The sequence below is a fragment of the Carcharodon carcharias genome, chromosome 16, assembly GCF_017639515.1.
Source record: "Carcharodon carcharias isolate sCarCar2 chromosome 16, sCarCar2.pri, whole genome shotgun sequence".
NCBI lineage: Eukaryota > Metazoa > Chordata > Chondrichthyes > Lamniformes > Lamnidae > Carcharodon > Carcharodon carcharias.
The window spans coordinates 2,183,103-2,197,765 of record NC_054482.1 but is presented as its reverse complement, the minus strand read 5'-3'; the positions used below and the strand labels follow the sequence as shown (position 1 = coordinate 2,197,765).

General features: G+C 35.2%; 2 protein-coding genes across 2 annotated transcripts in view; one reads left to right on the top strand and one right to left on the bottom strand.

Moving 5' to 3' along the window:
* Nucleotides 1–14,663, bottom strand: part of cdc73 (cell division cycle 73, Paf1/RNA polymerase II complex component, homolog (S. cerevisiae)) — a 384,146-nt gene that overhangs the window by 216,262 nt on the left and 153,221 nt on the right. The gene's annotated exons all lie outside the window — the stretch shown is intronic.
* Nucleotides 1,490–11,894, top strand: LOC121288875 (beta-1,3-galactosyltransferase 2-like). Its single transcript, XM_041207679.1, has 2 exons — nucleotides 1,490–2,052; nucleotides 8,628–11,894. Exon 2 carries the CDS (start codon nucleotides 8,992–8,994, stop codon nucleotides 10,261–10,263), a length of 1,272 nt encoding a protein of 423 aa, XP_041063613.1. The 5' UTR covers nucleotides 1,490–2,052; nucleotides 8,628–8,991; the 3' UTR covers nucleotides 10,264–11,894.

Genomic DNA, 14,663 nt, shown 5'->3' with positions numbered 1-14,663 from the left:
ATGTGATGAAACTTTAAGGAATGTATTCAACCAGAGTTGGCAATATTAATTACTTTACATGATCTACAGTGTCTAAAATGCACCATTGCTCTTTTCCATCAACACTTCAAGTGAGTTCAATTACAGAATTTTAGGTTTTGAGACTGTTGCAGGATTAAAAATCATAATCACCCCCCTGTTCATTCTCACAGGGGGGTGATTATGATTTTCAATCCTGCAACAGTCTCAAAACCTAAAATTATGTAATTGAACTCACTTGAAGTGTTGATGGAAAAGAGCAATGGTGCATTTTAGACACTGTAGATCATGTACAGTAATTAATATTGCCAACTCTGGTTGAATACATTCCTTAAAGTTTCATCACATGACCTCCTCCCACCAACTGCCCCACCCCACTTCTCATCCAAAATGTCCATTCCCCAAACGTTTCCACATTATGGGGAAAGCAAACAGGCTCCAATTGAAGTGCCTTGATTGCCAAACCCTTTTTACAAATAATAAACAAAGGAGGAGTTTTAAATGCCCTTTTAATTGTCCTCCTGGGCTATCATGACTATTAAAATCCAATTTCTGTTATCAGGACACAAATGGCAACCAAAGTTTAAAAACAAGGTTTGTGTAATTATTTACAATACAGAAACTTTCAAAGTTCATTTAGGCTATTTGATTAAGCCAGCAAGTTGTGGTGATACATATCCAAACAAAAGAAAATAGAACAGCCAGTTTTCTTGTGTACAGCCTGACTCTAGTGAAGGACTGACCCAAGTTATCTACCCAATCATTCGGGAAATAACAAAGGTAACAGTGAACATTTTTATTTTCAGTTCTCTATTTGATTCTAGAGAAGCACTAACCCAAGTTATCTATATTTCACTCATTCATGAAATAGCAAAGGCGGCAGTGAACATTTTTATTTTTAATTCTGATGAAAATTTTAGTGAAGTTGGTTGTAATTTAAATATTTACAAGACTTGCTTGTCGCTCCTCCTTTCAATCTAGTTTGATTCAATGCTAATATGTGAAAACAATAAAAATGATAAACTGCTGCCAATAAAAACAGTATATTTTTAAATCATTCAGTTCTCAGGAGTTACCAAGAAAAGGAACTGAGAAGGGGTAAATTTGTCAAAATACTTAGCGGACACAGATGTGTATTTTTTTTTTAAAGTAGGCAGTATTGTCCAATAATCCAATGTGCATTTTACTCAGTAAGCCCTAAGATAGGCATGAAATATCTCTCTTGAAGTATGCAAAAGGAAAAATAAGCTAGTATTTTTCACTTATAACAAAAAGGCTGAAGAGAGACAGTACTCAAATACTTGCTCTTCTTTTTAAGCTTGCTACCAGCATTTTGTGTTTAAGATTCCCAGTGAAGCAAAACCCATTGACAAAATCACGTATTCCTTCATCTAACACCAGGAGTCCTGCAGCAGCACTGTTAGCCAAAACAGGAAGGACATTAATACAGTAATGATCACGTGGGAGTTGCCTGTACACTGACGTTTCCTTCTGCTCTCAGAGGATGGAGTCAGTGAAAAGCAGATCCTGTTCTTATTTGATGCAAAAGGAGTAAGCTTAACAGACCAAACCTACGCAGCATCAACACTGCTCACAGTCATGCCTTAGCTGCCTAGCAACCTGAAGGACTGGATGCAGTTTCCCTAATATGCCGTACACAACTGAAGAACCAGTCCATGCACACAGCAGTTGCCTTCTATTGCTGATGTCTATAAACACCGATCGACCAGAAATACAGCTGAGGATTGCAGAGCTGCATCATTTAACTAAAGAGCTGACAAACTGTTCTCCAATGGGGCTACGGTGGTAAGCAACCATCTTCAAAAGTGAAAGAAAATCTTCAATGCTTTTATTGAGGTAATTCTCTGTAATGGACAGGCAGATGGGCAGACAAAAGTGAAAATTAAGCGTAGGCTGAATTACTCCAGATATGCGCATGTTCAGCGGCAGCCTCTTGTTGGTATGATGGCTAGCCAAAAACATGTTTCCTGCCGGCGTATGCATCTCTACCCATAAGGGGCCTGACAAAGGAAGGTATGTTAAAGCTTACTTGTACTATTCTTATGCTTTAGAGTTGCTTTGAGAACAAGAGACCAATTGTTCTAATACAGGATCATCTGTGTTTCAGCACTGAAGCAAAACGGAACAGATTAAATTCACTGTTTATTATAGACTACAGTATAAAGAAAATGGATGACAACAGCTTCAAAAAGCAACACAGATTTTTTGGTTTAAAGTGTTGCCTAAGAAAAATCTTAGTTGTATGTTTAACAGCAATTTCCAATGTACAAGCAGCTCAAAAGCCCAGTTAAATGGTTTTACTCTGTGCCACATGCTGGGAGCACTGAGCCATCAAAACAAAAGACGAAACAAAGATAAGTCAAATTAAATTTGTTTAAAAAGCACAAGTAGAGCACAAAATGCTGGTTTACTATTTTGTTGCTTAAATTGTATAGATACAGGTGTTTTATTCAAGACTTAATCATCACATCTTGTAAGGGCAGACTGTTTTAAGCTATCAAAGCTAAAAACATTTAGCAAACATCTAACAATTATATGTTTACTATATAAGCCCATCCTAAAGAGTAGAAAAACTTAGTCTAAATCCTTATATATCCCTGCGTCATCTGTGACAGTGCACAGTTTGCATCTATTTCAGATTAGGTAAATAGGCTTCACTCCTCAAGTGGTATTTTTCTTGATATCAAGAACAAACAACAAACGTTTCGCAAGCAGTTCAATTTTAAATATGCCAGACTTGCAAATCACTAAATCTTATTCAAAAAATGTTGTACTGCAGTCACTGTTTGTCTCAAACATCAATCAGCAGACTGCAATGAATCATTAAACAATTTTAAATATAAAAGCAGTGACTGTGCCGACAGCAGCGTTACTTTTTAATAACATCACAATACAACTGAACATGCCTCTAAGTAAAAATGTAATGACATTTAATAACTAACTCCTGAGCTTTACTGACTTTATGTAGATTCATGGCTGGTCACGTTTAGCCTGAATTACAACAAAAGCGTGCATGCAACATTTTATATTAACATGCTGGGATTGATGCGATGTTTTAAAATTAAATTGCAGCTTTGTAGGTGTTTTCTGAAACTGAGATAAAACACCTTAAATAAACATTACTGGGATAGTTAACAGTGAAATCGAACTCATGTATGCTGAGCACTACCACCTAGTGACAAGCAGTGCAATAGGTTTTCAGTATGTAATAGGTTTTCAGTACATAAAAGTACTATTAAGCGGTAACTAATTCACGTACAACAAAACAAGACTATGAATTTGAAACCAGAATATTTCAGTGAAACACAATAAAGGCAATAGTTTATTATGTTGTTGTAATTATTAGGACCACTATAAACAAAATTTTTACCTCAAAAATATCGATGGATTTTAACATTCCAAAATGTGCAAGTTATTTAAACAAAAGCTATTTCAATGCCCAAGTGAATTTGAAGATTTGAAGTTCATTGGGGAAGAATCAGGAAATTACCCTCAAAATCAAAAACTAACCATTCATCGTCTTCAATATATTAAAGCAACTGCAATGTCTTATAGCCCTAACTACTCGGTGTGAGCAAAAAGCTATTCAGCTACTACAGTTAAGCCAGCATATCCCTTAAATAAAGATTACAATCAACACACATTGCCCAGAGATATCAAATTATTAGCAAAAGAATTTGCAACAGTTTTTAATTAAAAGTTAATACGTACACATTAATCTGTTAGGAAGGTGCTAATAATCGCAAATTCGACCATCAAACCACTGGATGCAACAGTAAAAATTTTTTTAAAACTATTGAAACACCATTCATTGCGAACTGTTGAAACATACACATTTCTACAGTAAAATAAATTCTAAATTCCATTTGCATCTGTTCAACCTCCAATTTAAATTAGAATTAAAAATCCAAAAGCAAGCAATTTAAATAAAAACACCACATCCTGCTGCAGAATGGAGATTTTCTCACAAATATAAGGAGGGTTCAAAAAAGTATTTGATTTGTTCTCAAACTCATGTACCTGCTGTTCGCAGAACCTTAATCTTATGAGGATGGCAGAGGTACTTCAGCATCAGAAAATAAAGTTCCTGAAATCCAAGATTATTTGTTCCTTTCACCCACAGGTTGTCTTAGAATGCTTTATAACTCATTTCATCAACTTGGTTATATGCATTTCAAGTAAAAGTCATTTTTGTCGATAATTTAGTTGCATTCCTGCGCTTAAAAGGTTTGAAAAATCCACCATTTAGCATTACACAACATCAATAATACAGTAAAGTGGAAATATAGTGTTAAGAATATTTAAAATTAAATAATTTCACTACAAATTCAACAGCTGCAAGATCATGGAAGTAAAACAGACATTTTGTAAACCATTGGTTCTGTCAATAGTGAGAGCATTAAAATTGAGAGATTATCTCTGCAGGAAAATTTGACAACAGAATTTTTTTCAAATGCTGCCAAGGGACACATCCTCAGTCATATTTATTTTAGTGCATGTCCAATAGCAAAAATAACATTAAAACAATGCTAAAAAATGTTCTTGCATCACCACCTTGTCATTCAAAATATTATATATGCTGTAAGTGCATTTTTCTCTCCCTAACCTGTCCCTCATGTTATGCATTTGTTTTTTTCCTCTTTCAGCTGCTAGAATTTTCAATGTTAAAGTCACAACATACTAACAGACATGTAGATTATTTGTACTTACAACTATAATGCAATCAGTAGCTTTCGTGAAATAGACCACTAAACTTGCATATTCTTGGTCAATGACATCAAAACAACTCTTTCATTATGTTCATATGTTATAGCACACTTCCAGGTAAACAATTAACTGCCATATGACAAACGTTGCAAACTGTTCAATAATTCACTAACAACTGCTGCATTAAAGCCAAAGAAGGCTGATGCTACTTCCAATAAATAGTTTATCTCAGCAGTTAACTCTTTCAATAATAAAGTGCTGCTACATCAAGCTGCTTACTGGTGCCAGAAAATGTCAACAGAATTAAAGAGTTCTTAATCCCTTAAGTGATTTCCTCTGGTATACAATGTTTACCTTTCACTTGATGACACAATCTTAACACCATTTCTAGTTGTTTGTAGTTATTTCAGTTGACTGCAAAGTCAAGCAGTATTGATGCAGCATATCAACATCTGCTCCTGCAGGTTCATTGTCTGTTAAATGTGATCTTTTAAAGTTATGCCAATATGGCCACCATCTCCTCCCCACCTACCATACACAGAGGCCATTAAATTTATCTTGCTTTCACCAAAGTTTTTGAAGTATCTTCAGCATTTTAATCATTCTTTCTAAAACTCATAATCATGTTATTTTTCCCATGCATGTGTCTCCACACAGGACATCATGTATGGAATGCCAGCTGATTTGTTCTCAAGCTTAGTAAATGATTGAAACAATTGGTAGAGTACTGGGTGCAATAAGGAGTACAGGATTGGTTTAACACCCTAGGCTCCTTGTATTATCCCAAATGATAAAACACATATTTCCTAATACTTTAAATAGCTTTGCCAGTTTGTATGAAAAAAAAGTGGCATCAGACCAGATCTCCAGCTGGTCAACAGGCGCTGCAGCGACCCAAGAACGTTGGGTGTGGGACAGGAGAAAATGGAGTGCTTTGTCTGCCTCATACATCTCTAGACACAGTAGCTAAGTCTAAGTAAAAATGCACATCCAACCACTCATGGTACTGGTATGCTGCACCATCCATGATTGTCTAGAATGTAACTGAATTGATATTTACTTTAAAAAGGTCAAATCAATGATTATCTTTCAATCATTTCGCAGTAAGGCATACTTTCTATCTAAATAAGTTCTGAATAGAGCGCCAGTTAAAGAAAATGATTCCAGGTCACCCCCTTTACTTATTGCTATACTCAGTCACAACATGCCCTACATGAAAGCAACCTAACAGGAATAATCCATTTAACTTGGCATTTCTTTAATTGTGTCACTGTATTTTAAATAAGGGGGAGATTAAAGTCATTAATCTATGCAACATTTTCTATTGTGGCTGGATATTTCAGATTATCTCTGAATTTCCCTTGAGTTTTGGTTTAGAACTGGAATGGTACTGGAGCCAGTCAGACTTCAACTAGCTACTTTAAGATACATAATGCTTGTTTCAGTATCTAATTGCTGATATTTACAGCAACCATTTATTCATTTGTAAGAGATTGCTACAAGGCTCGACGCCAGAAGGCAAATATCATTGTTTGTCACTGCTGCCTAAAATGCATCAGTAAAACCACAAAATACTAGCAAGCTCATTTTTTAAAAAGAAAAAATAGATTTTGACTATTGATGAAGCAAGAGGAATTTGCGAGTGGGGGTCAGTCATTCTGCACTGTTAAAAAGCTGAAGTAAGCTAAACTGAATTTAAACCACAGGGATCCAGGAATTTCCATGTAATTTCTGCCAGTCTGAGACAGAAATCACAATTTAAAGGTACAATATCATCAACAATTGTATACAGCAGCAATGGCTGCCTTCAATCAGTGGAAGATATTCCATTGAAACTCATATTAAGAATATTTTAAAGAATGAATTGGAACATCAAACTTATGTGTTTAATATTTCAAAAATAATAGTAACCATAGTAAAAGCAATTTGGAGTCTGTTTCCTTTTCACTATATTCCCACAAATATATCTAATTTTCACTCACTCATAGTTTTGGGTTGCTAAATGATTAAATAAATAATATTTTCTTAAGGCGATTATGTATCATTTTTCTCTCATAGCTTAGATCCATATACTTTAATATTGGAACCAAATATTTTTTAAATCACATTTTATCATAAAAATGTAATTTTAAGCACCTTGATCCTTTTTTTTAAACATTCATGGAGATAGGCTACATTTTGTTTTTTTTACTCTTAAGCACTCAACTACTCTTCTTGCAACAACTTTCTGGTAAACATTAATGAATTAACCAAATGATTTTTAACAACTAAAAATTTACTGCTCATGTAACTAACATTGATTTTTTAACAACACTGCCTACTATTTCATACAGGACATAAAAAATTCACTCTCAAATACTGAGTCTTGATCTAACTTGAAATGTTTTATGTTGTATACAATCTGTATTACATGCAAGTGTATAAACGCAACTTAAGAATGAACATAGATGGCCTTAAGTAAAATCTTTGTGTTTAAAATCTCTTACTAAAATGTCATAACAGCATGAAGAATAAGCCATATTTGTATCTTGACTCTTAGTAATTTATCTACCAGATCAATTGTAAGTTTATATATAATATATGCAACATAAATAATTCTTGCTTGTTCTAGCTACATCGAATCATGTGTACTGAAAGGATAAGCAAGGCTACGTTCATTAATATGGCCAGGAATTTAGTCTGCATTTAGAATAAATTATTACAACATATTCATAATCATGTATGGAAATTGAACTGTTGAAACTATACCAACTGGAGCAAGTACTTTAATAGGCAAAAGCTTATTCAGGAAAATATTGTCAAATGTTTATAAAAATATTCATCAATATTGCTATCAATGGAAGAATTGAAATTCATTGCTTGGTCTGTTCAATATTATCAAAAGCATTGTTCTGCATTAAAGATGGCAACCTCTATCAAGCATCAAATTAAAAGCAAATTTTACAAATATTAAACAATTTCTTGTGAGTTCCTGCAAGTACAAGTAAATGCTTCAATTTTGTTCTTGAATGAAATGAGGACTGCCAATGTTTTATTTCATCAATAGCAATACTGAAGCCAGTTTTGTAGCATGAGGCAAGGTGTGGCAAATCTTAAAACTCATTACATATCAACATTAATCTAAAACTTAATAAAACTACTCTTATGAACTTCAAAGTTCTAACTATGTGTTTCAAGGTTAATGGCAAATAGAGTTGCTTATCATGTGCTAGTGTTCACGGGTTCTGAATTGAGGTAACTAAAGACTGAAAATTAACAGGTGCTTCTTATTGACTTTTAAAATAAGTACAGCTTGACAGAAACAAGCTAAACAGTGCACTGTGACCGACAATTCTTTTACAAATTATCCCTCCAGTTTGTCCTATTCAAGACTTGAATGTAAAAGGGCCTATGACTGATTAGCTAATGTTGCGGGAGGAAAGGCTTATTTTAGTACTATAAAAATATAAACAAATGCATTTAAAAATATTACAATAAATATTGGTTGCAACATAGAAAGCAGACAGATTTGAATTTTGATTAAACTTCAAAACGGAAAGGGCAGTGTAACTGTGACAACGCAGTATTTCACTAAAATAAATCACTTCACTAAAATAAGCCACAACAATAGATGAAGTTTTCTCTGTATGGCAAAAAAGTGCCATTTTTCACTTCCAATAAGTAAATAGAAACTCTCAAACCCTTAACAGTGTCGTTACTTGCAATAAAAGTCTTAGGTCCAAGAACCCAGAACAATGGATAATCGAACAGAAGGCCTTTGATAGTTAAAATATACACCAATGTAATGAGTAATTTCTACTGAGTCAATAACCTGAATGTAATACAATGTGTATAAGTTTGAACCACTGACTACAAATTATAACGACTGAATTATATTGCAGTTTCCTTCTGCAGAATATCAAGAACAAAGACTCCAGAAGTTTGGGTATTCACTACCATCCACATTTACTTAAAAAAGTTGTTTCAATGGAACTTCTAAATCAACAAATACTCATATGTAAATATGGATTATTTACTTGCTGATTGCACTTGGATGAGTTGATAAAAGGAAAGAAGTCTGCAACAGGCCAAATACTAACCTGTCCCACATACCTTCTGAGGAAATAGACACATATACATAATAAAAATCAAGCACTTAGAGCAGTTTAACAAGGGACACGGCCTTAAAGGATTGGCTGTGTTGTAAAACATTGCCAATGTGAGCACAAAAAAGGCATTAGGCATTGCAAATAGCCCTGCTGCAACATGCTTCAGTGGAGAAGACGGTACTGCTGCCTAATGAAGATGACCTGGAATGTTAAACGTTCTCTGTTTCGTACTCCTATTATTGCACTGATATGCCTTTTGTTTTTATTTGCAATGTTTCTGTTCATTAATCAGCATGACTGGGTAACTAGTAAAACTTGGTCAAGAGAAACTGGTTATTCTGTTTCTCATACAATGAGAGGATTCAGGTCACCAAAAAGTACTACCAATCAGAGCACAATGAGGAATGTTTGGAAAGAGGCTGCTCAAGTATACAAGATTCATACAATAAATTCAAGCACTGCACTTTCTCCTCCTGATGTAACTGGATTAGGGGATGTATTAAATGCTAATGGAACCATGTACAGCGAAAAGAGAACAGGATATATACCCCACCACCAATATAAGTACATCATTAATGAACCAAACAAATGTGAAGGACAAATCCCATTCTTAATTATGTTGATTGCAGCTGAACCTAGCCAAACTGAAGCTCGACATGCCATTAGGCAAACCTGGGGAAATGAAAGCATTGCCCCTGGATTACGTATGGTACATCTCTTTCTCCTAGGTTTTAGAAAGGCTGGTGGAAACTTTCAACAGACTTTACTGGAAGAAAGCAGACAGTATCATGATATTATTCAACAAGACTTTCTGGATACATATTATAATCTGACTATTAAAACTCTGATGGGAATGAACTGGGTCGCAACATACTGCCCGCATGCCTGGTACGTTATGAAGACTGACAGTGACATGTTTGTGAACACAGAGTATTTAATAAACAAACTGTTAAAGCCTGTGCATCCTCCACGTCATAACTATTTCACTGGATATCTGATGCGTGGTTATTCCCCAAACCGTAACAAGGATAGCAAATGGTACATGCCTCCGGAGCTCTACCCAAGTGAGCGCTATCCAGTTTTCTGTTCGGGCACCGGTTATGTTTTCTCTGGGGACTTAGCAGAAAAGATTTTTAAAGTCTCTTTGAGCATCCGGCGTTTGCACTTAGAGGATGTCTATGTTGGAATCTGTCTTGCCAAACTGAGAATTGACCCAGTGCCACCACCCAATGAGTTCCTCTTCAATCACTGGCGAGTTTCTTATTCCAGCTGTAAATATAGCCATCTAATTACCTCCCATCAGTTTCAGCCCAGTGAATTAATCAAATACTGGAACCACTTACAGCAAAACAAGCACAATGCCTGTGCCAGCATGGCAAAAGAGAAAGGCTACAGACATGGCAAGTATCGCATAAAGAAAATGCACTGATGACAATTCTGAATTCAAGATACCCAATCTTAACTGTATTGTAAATGAATTATCCAAGCATGTATAAAGACTATGTATGAGGCCAATGCAACATTCCAACGCTAACAAAACCATTATCAGGGTTTGCATTTTTTTAATTCTTCATTTAAAAGTCAACCTCTCAGAAAAAGTTGTGAGCATACAGTGGGCAGTAAATGTTGTGAAGTTTATCTGCTTTTGGAGTTCTTAGTTGACTGAATGTCTATGTATACCAAACTTGAATTTATTTTAGGCAATGCAAAGCAATGAACCTCAGTAAACTATCCTTACTGTTTAGCTGTGGCAACAATAGTTAATCTTCAAATAGAATGTGGTTCCAAATTTTGTTGATAGCTGTACAAGGTAATCTGTGTCAATTTTGGTCAATCTTGTTGATAGGAGTTACTTAAGGAAGGTCATTTGAGAACAGTAAATTAGAATGAATTTATAAAACTACATCCTTTAGAACCAACAGTGAAAACTTCAAAGATGCAGCACCTTTCATTAATTACAGGCATGCAAAATTATTTGACAAATTACAATATTTTAGATACAAAGGTAGACCTCAATCAAAAAAAAAGCACTCAGAGTAGTGCATATGAAAGTCTGACTTGTGAATGGGACACCAACTCTTTCCTAACATACATAAAGGGACACATTCAGGCCTGAATGGAGAAACAATAGCTTAGCTATAATGATGTGACTTATTCCTAATCTAAAAAGTTAGTTCACCAACTTTTTTTGAGGGGAACTTTTGTTACTTTTCTGGATTATTGATTTCAATTGAATGTTCCTCCACACAACCATTCACATTTATGTTCATAGATTTTATTTCTGACCATTTTTTTGTGGTATACTTTACTTACAGGTTGAAATGGAAAATTACTTTTAAAAAAACTTGTCTATTTATTGAAAAGTTTAATTTCCCTCAGTTTCTTTTGTGCACTCCCCCTCCTCAGTTAGGCAGAGATTTTGTGAAGATGCCAATAAAGCTTTATTGCTGCAATTGTTAAATAATTCAGCTGTAATTTAATAGACAACAGAAAGAGGGTACAAGTCAAAAAAATCTATTTTTCCTTCCAATGTTCCTAGCTTACTGTCAGCCATGGTACTCTTACTTTTTTGTATTGAAAGTTTCATTGTGCAATATTGCTTTCTGCTGTAAATTTATCAATATCAGAGTACTGCTCCAGAAAAGGAAAAGATAAATTTAAAGCTTGGAAACCCATTATTAAATCGCTACTGAAAACTTGTGTTTGATGATAGTATTAAAGTAATTCTGGAATGCAACTGAAATGTTTTGTGTCATAAACTGAAACGCATCATGCATATCTATGGATATATTTTTATAGATTCCTCAAACCTCACTTCGCATAACTCAAACATAATTTGATGGTGTGTGGTTTATCTTATTCATTTCATATATTCAACTCCTAGAAGCCTCTATTATTCATTAAGTAGAATTAGGTTAAAGAAGTTCTGTGGTATAACATAAATATCACCAATTTGTTTGAGCGTTTTGGAATATTTAAATGTTTAATATTTTGAAAATGAGATATTAGCAAAATCCTAAATGTAATGAATTTTTGAATAAATCCAACACATCATTCTAAGCAATGGTACGTTTGTAGTGTTGATTTAGAAACTCTCAAAAAATGCTTAAGTAACATAGTTATCAAAACTTTACTCTCAGCATCCCAACTCATCAATAAGGTGCAGCACTCCAATACAAGACCACATTATCCCAGTTCGTATGAAACGGAGTCTCGTATCTACCGTGAACTTTAGCTCCTCCTTAACTCTACTGTCCTTTTTCTATCCCACACCAAAGTTCGACTTGCCCACTACCCCTGTAACCAGTAACCCATTTTGCCTCTTATTCCACACCGCCTCAAAGGGAAAATTTGCGTCATCTTCAAAATCCTCACTGGCATTATTAACCTTCCCATCCCGGGAAACTTCTCCAATGCCACAAATCTCCTACAGTTGTCTGTTCTTCCAACAATGGTCTCTTATTCAACGTAGCTCTATTTTGGTCTATTCTTGGTGGCCATGCTTTCAGTCACCTAGGCTACATGTTCTAGAATTCTCTCCCGAAACCTCTCATGTTTTCCACCTCCCTCTCCTCTTTTAATACAGTATTTAAAATCCACCTGTGTGGCCAAGCTTCTGGTCACTTGTCTCTCTTCCCCAGAAAGTAGTGGAGGCCAGTGAATTTACTTAAGGCAGATTTCTGTTATATAAGGGAGTTGAAGGTTATGGGGACAGGCAGGGAAGTGGAGCTGAGACCACAACCAGTTCAGCCATGATCTAACTGAATGGTGGAGCAGGCTCGAAGGGCCAAATGGCTACTTCTGCTCCTATGTTATGTCTTAATATTTATTTGACTCAGCAATCTTGATTTTCCCATACGTGAAGTGCCTTGGAAATGTTTTGTGTTAAAAGTGCTGCATAAATGCAAGTTGCTTACTCAGGTTAACTACACAATTGTCAGAATGACAAAATGCTAATTAGAATAGCTAGATGACAAGAACAACAAATCATTTGGTTTTGAAAACTAACCTACAATTAAGCTAAAGAAAGAAAGCCTGCTTCATAATTCCTTCAAAACAGGTTAGTTTTTCTTCACATATAATTCACTTTCCAAAGGCTAAATAAATGGCATAGCACTAAGGGATACAGACCGTGAACTCCTCATCTGTGCTGAGTAGCAGGTATCAATAGGTCTACAATTGCCTTCAGTACCAAATACGTTCTTGATCTAGAGCACTAGCTTTCATATTTTTTATGTGGAGGATCCCCTGCAAGTGTTAACCTCCTCCCTTACTACTTGGAAAAGTCTGGTGTCATTGCAGAAAATCTCCTCTTAACAAACAGCAACAGAAACAAAGTGCTAGTAACTAGCAAATATCTTCACAAATAGAATAGAGAGTTCACTAGACACTGTACTAGTACACAGAACGCTAGGTACACCGGGGGCACAAGTTTAATGTTCATATAGGAGGAGGAGGAGGAAGAAAAGGGAACAAATCACAGTCAAGATTTCTACTCCCAACTAGTACAGCAAGTGCAAATGTGGACACAAGGAATACAAAAGCAGGCTTATGTGCAATTCATCTCCCTATTCCCTCATATTTAGTACCTAACAACTAAAATCTCAAGTCATGAAAGGCTGGAGACAAGAAGAAATGAGGAGAGAAATTAATTCTCCAGAACAAGTCTTCGAAGCACATCAATATTAGGTCTTATAATTAATATTTCATAACGTTTATCACTTCCTAATTTTGTTATTATTGGCTTTTCTGTTTATTAAGGCTAAAACTATTTATTATTTAAATATGCTAATAGATAAGAGGCTCAGATGTACAAAAGCCATACTCAATAGATACCACCAAATTCATAACTAACTTTCAATTCCTTTAGTTATCAATTTTAAATATTCCCAAAACATGATCTAACTGGTCCACTTTCCTAAATGTCACAAGGCACAAAGATTCTGCAGGAGGATATTCCAAATAATACCATCAAATCCCACAAGCTTTTCAGAAGGATTCAACAGATAAAATGACATCTGTTCCAATAACGCAATGCGCTTTGTGACTGTGAAATAAGCATGAGATATTTTTGGTGCCAATGAATGGAGAGATTGAGAGTTCAGAGTACAATTAAATCTCTATTATCAGGCATGTGTGGGGAATGGATGGTGCCGGTTAACAGGGTTCCATTTACCAATGGAATACATTGAAATACCTGTAGCATGAACTTTCAAAGAATAAAGTATAATAATATGCAAGTACTCAGGAAGTATGAAACAATATTCTTTTTACACCTAATCCTCAATAGTACACTAAAACACAGTTTAACTTATAAAATAATATAGTATGCAAGTACTCAAGAGAACTAATTCTCAGCATCTCTTACAACTGTCCCTGAAGATGGAGGTGTGGCAGATTGGGCCCTAGAAAAGCTCTGGATGCTTTACTGAATAAATCCCTGATGTCTGCTTGCCTGCTGCCTTTTCTGCATGAATGTAGAGGGCAGAATGTACAATTGCACAATCTCTTGCACAGAGCAACAATTCTGCCTTTCAATCAATTTATCAATATGTCAAAAGCTGAAGCAGCATTAGCCGAACATTTTCTCTCCTCTTAAATGAAATCACCTTCAGTCTTATCAGTCCCCTTCGGCTTTTGAGATTCACAACATTCTCCATAATTTCTGCATCACTAACAGTACGTGTTACTTCAGTCTCCTTGTCAGCTTCAACCCACTCTTCTACCTCACTTTCACAAAAGTTTACTGATTGGGTGTGAAGGAGTATTATTCACTATTTCCATAATTTTGGTTAATGTATTTGTTCTAGGCCTTACACTGAACCCTTC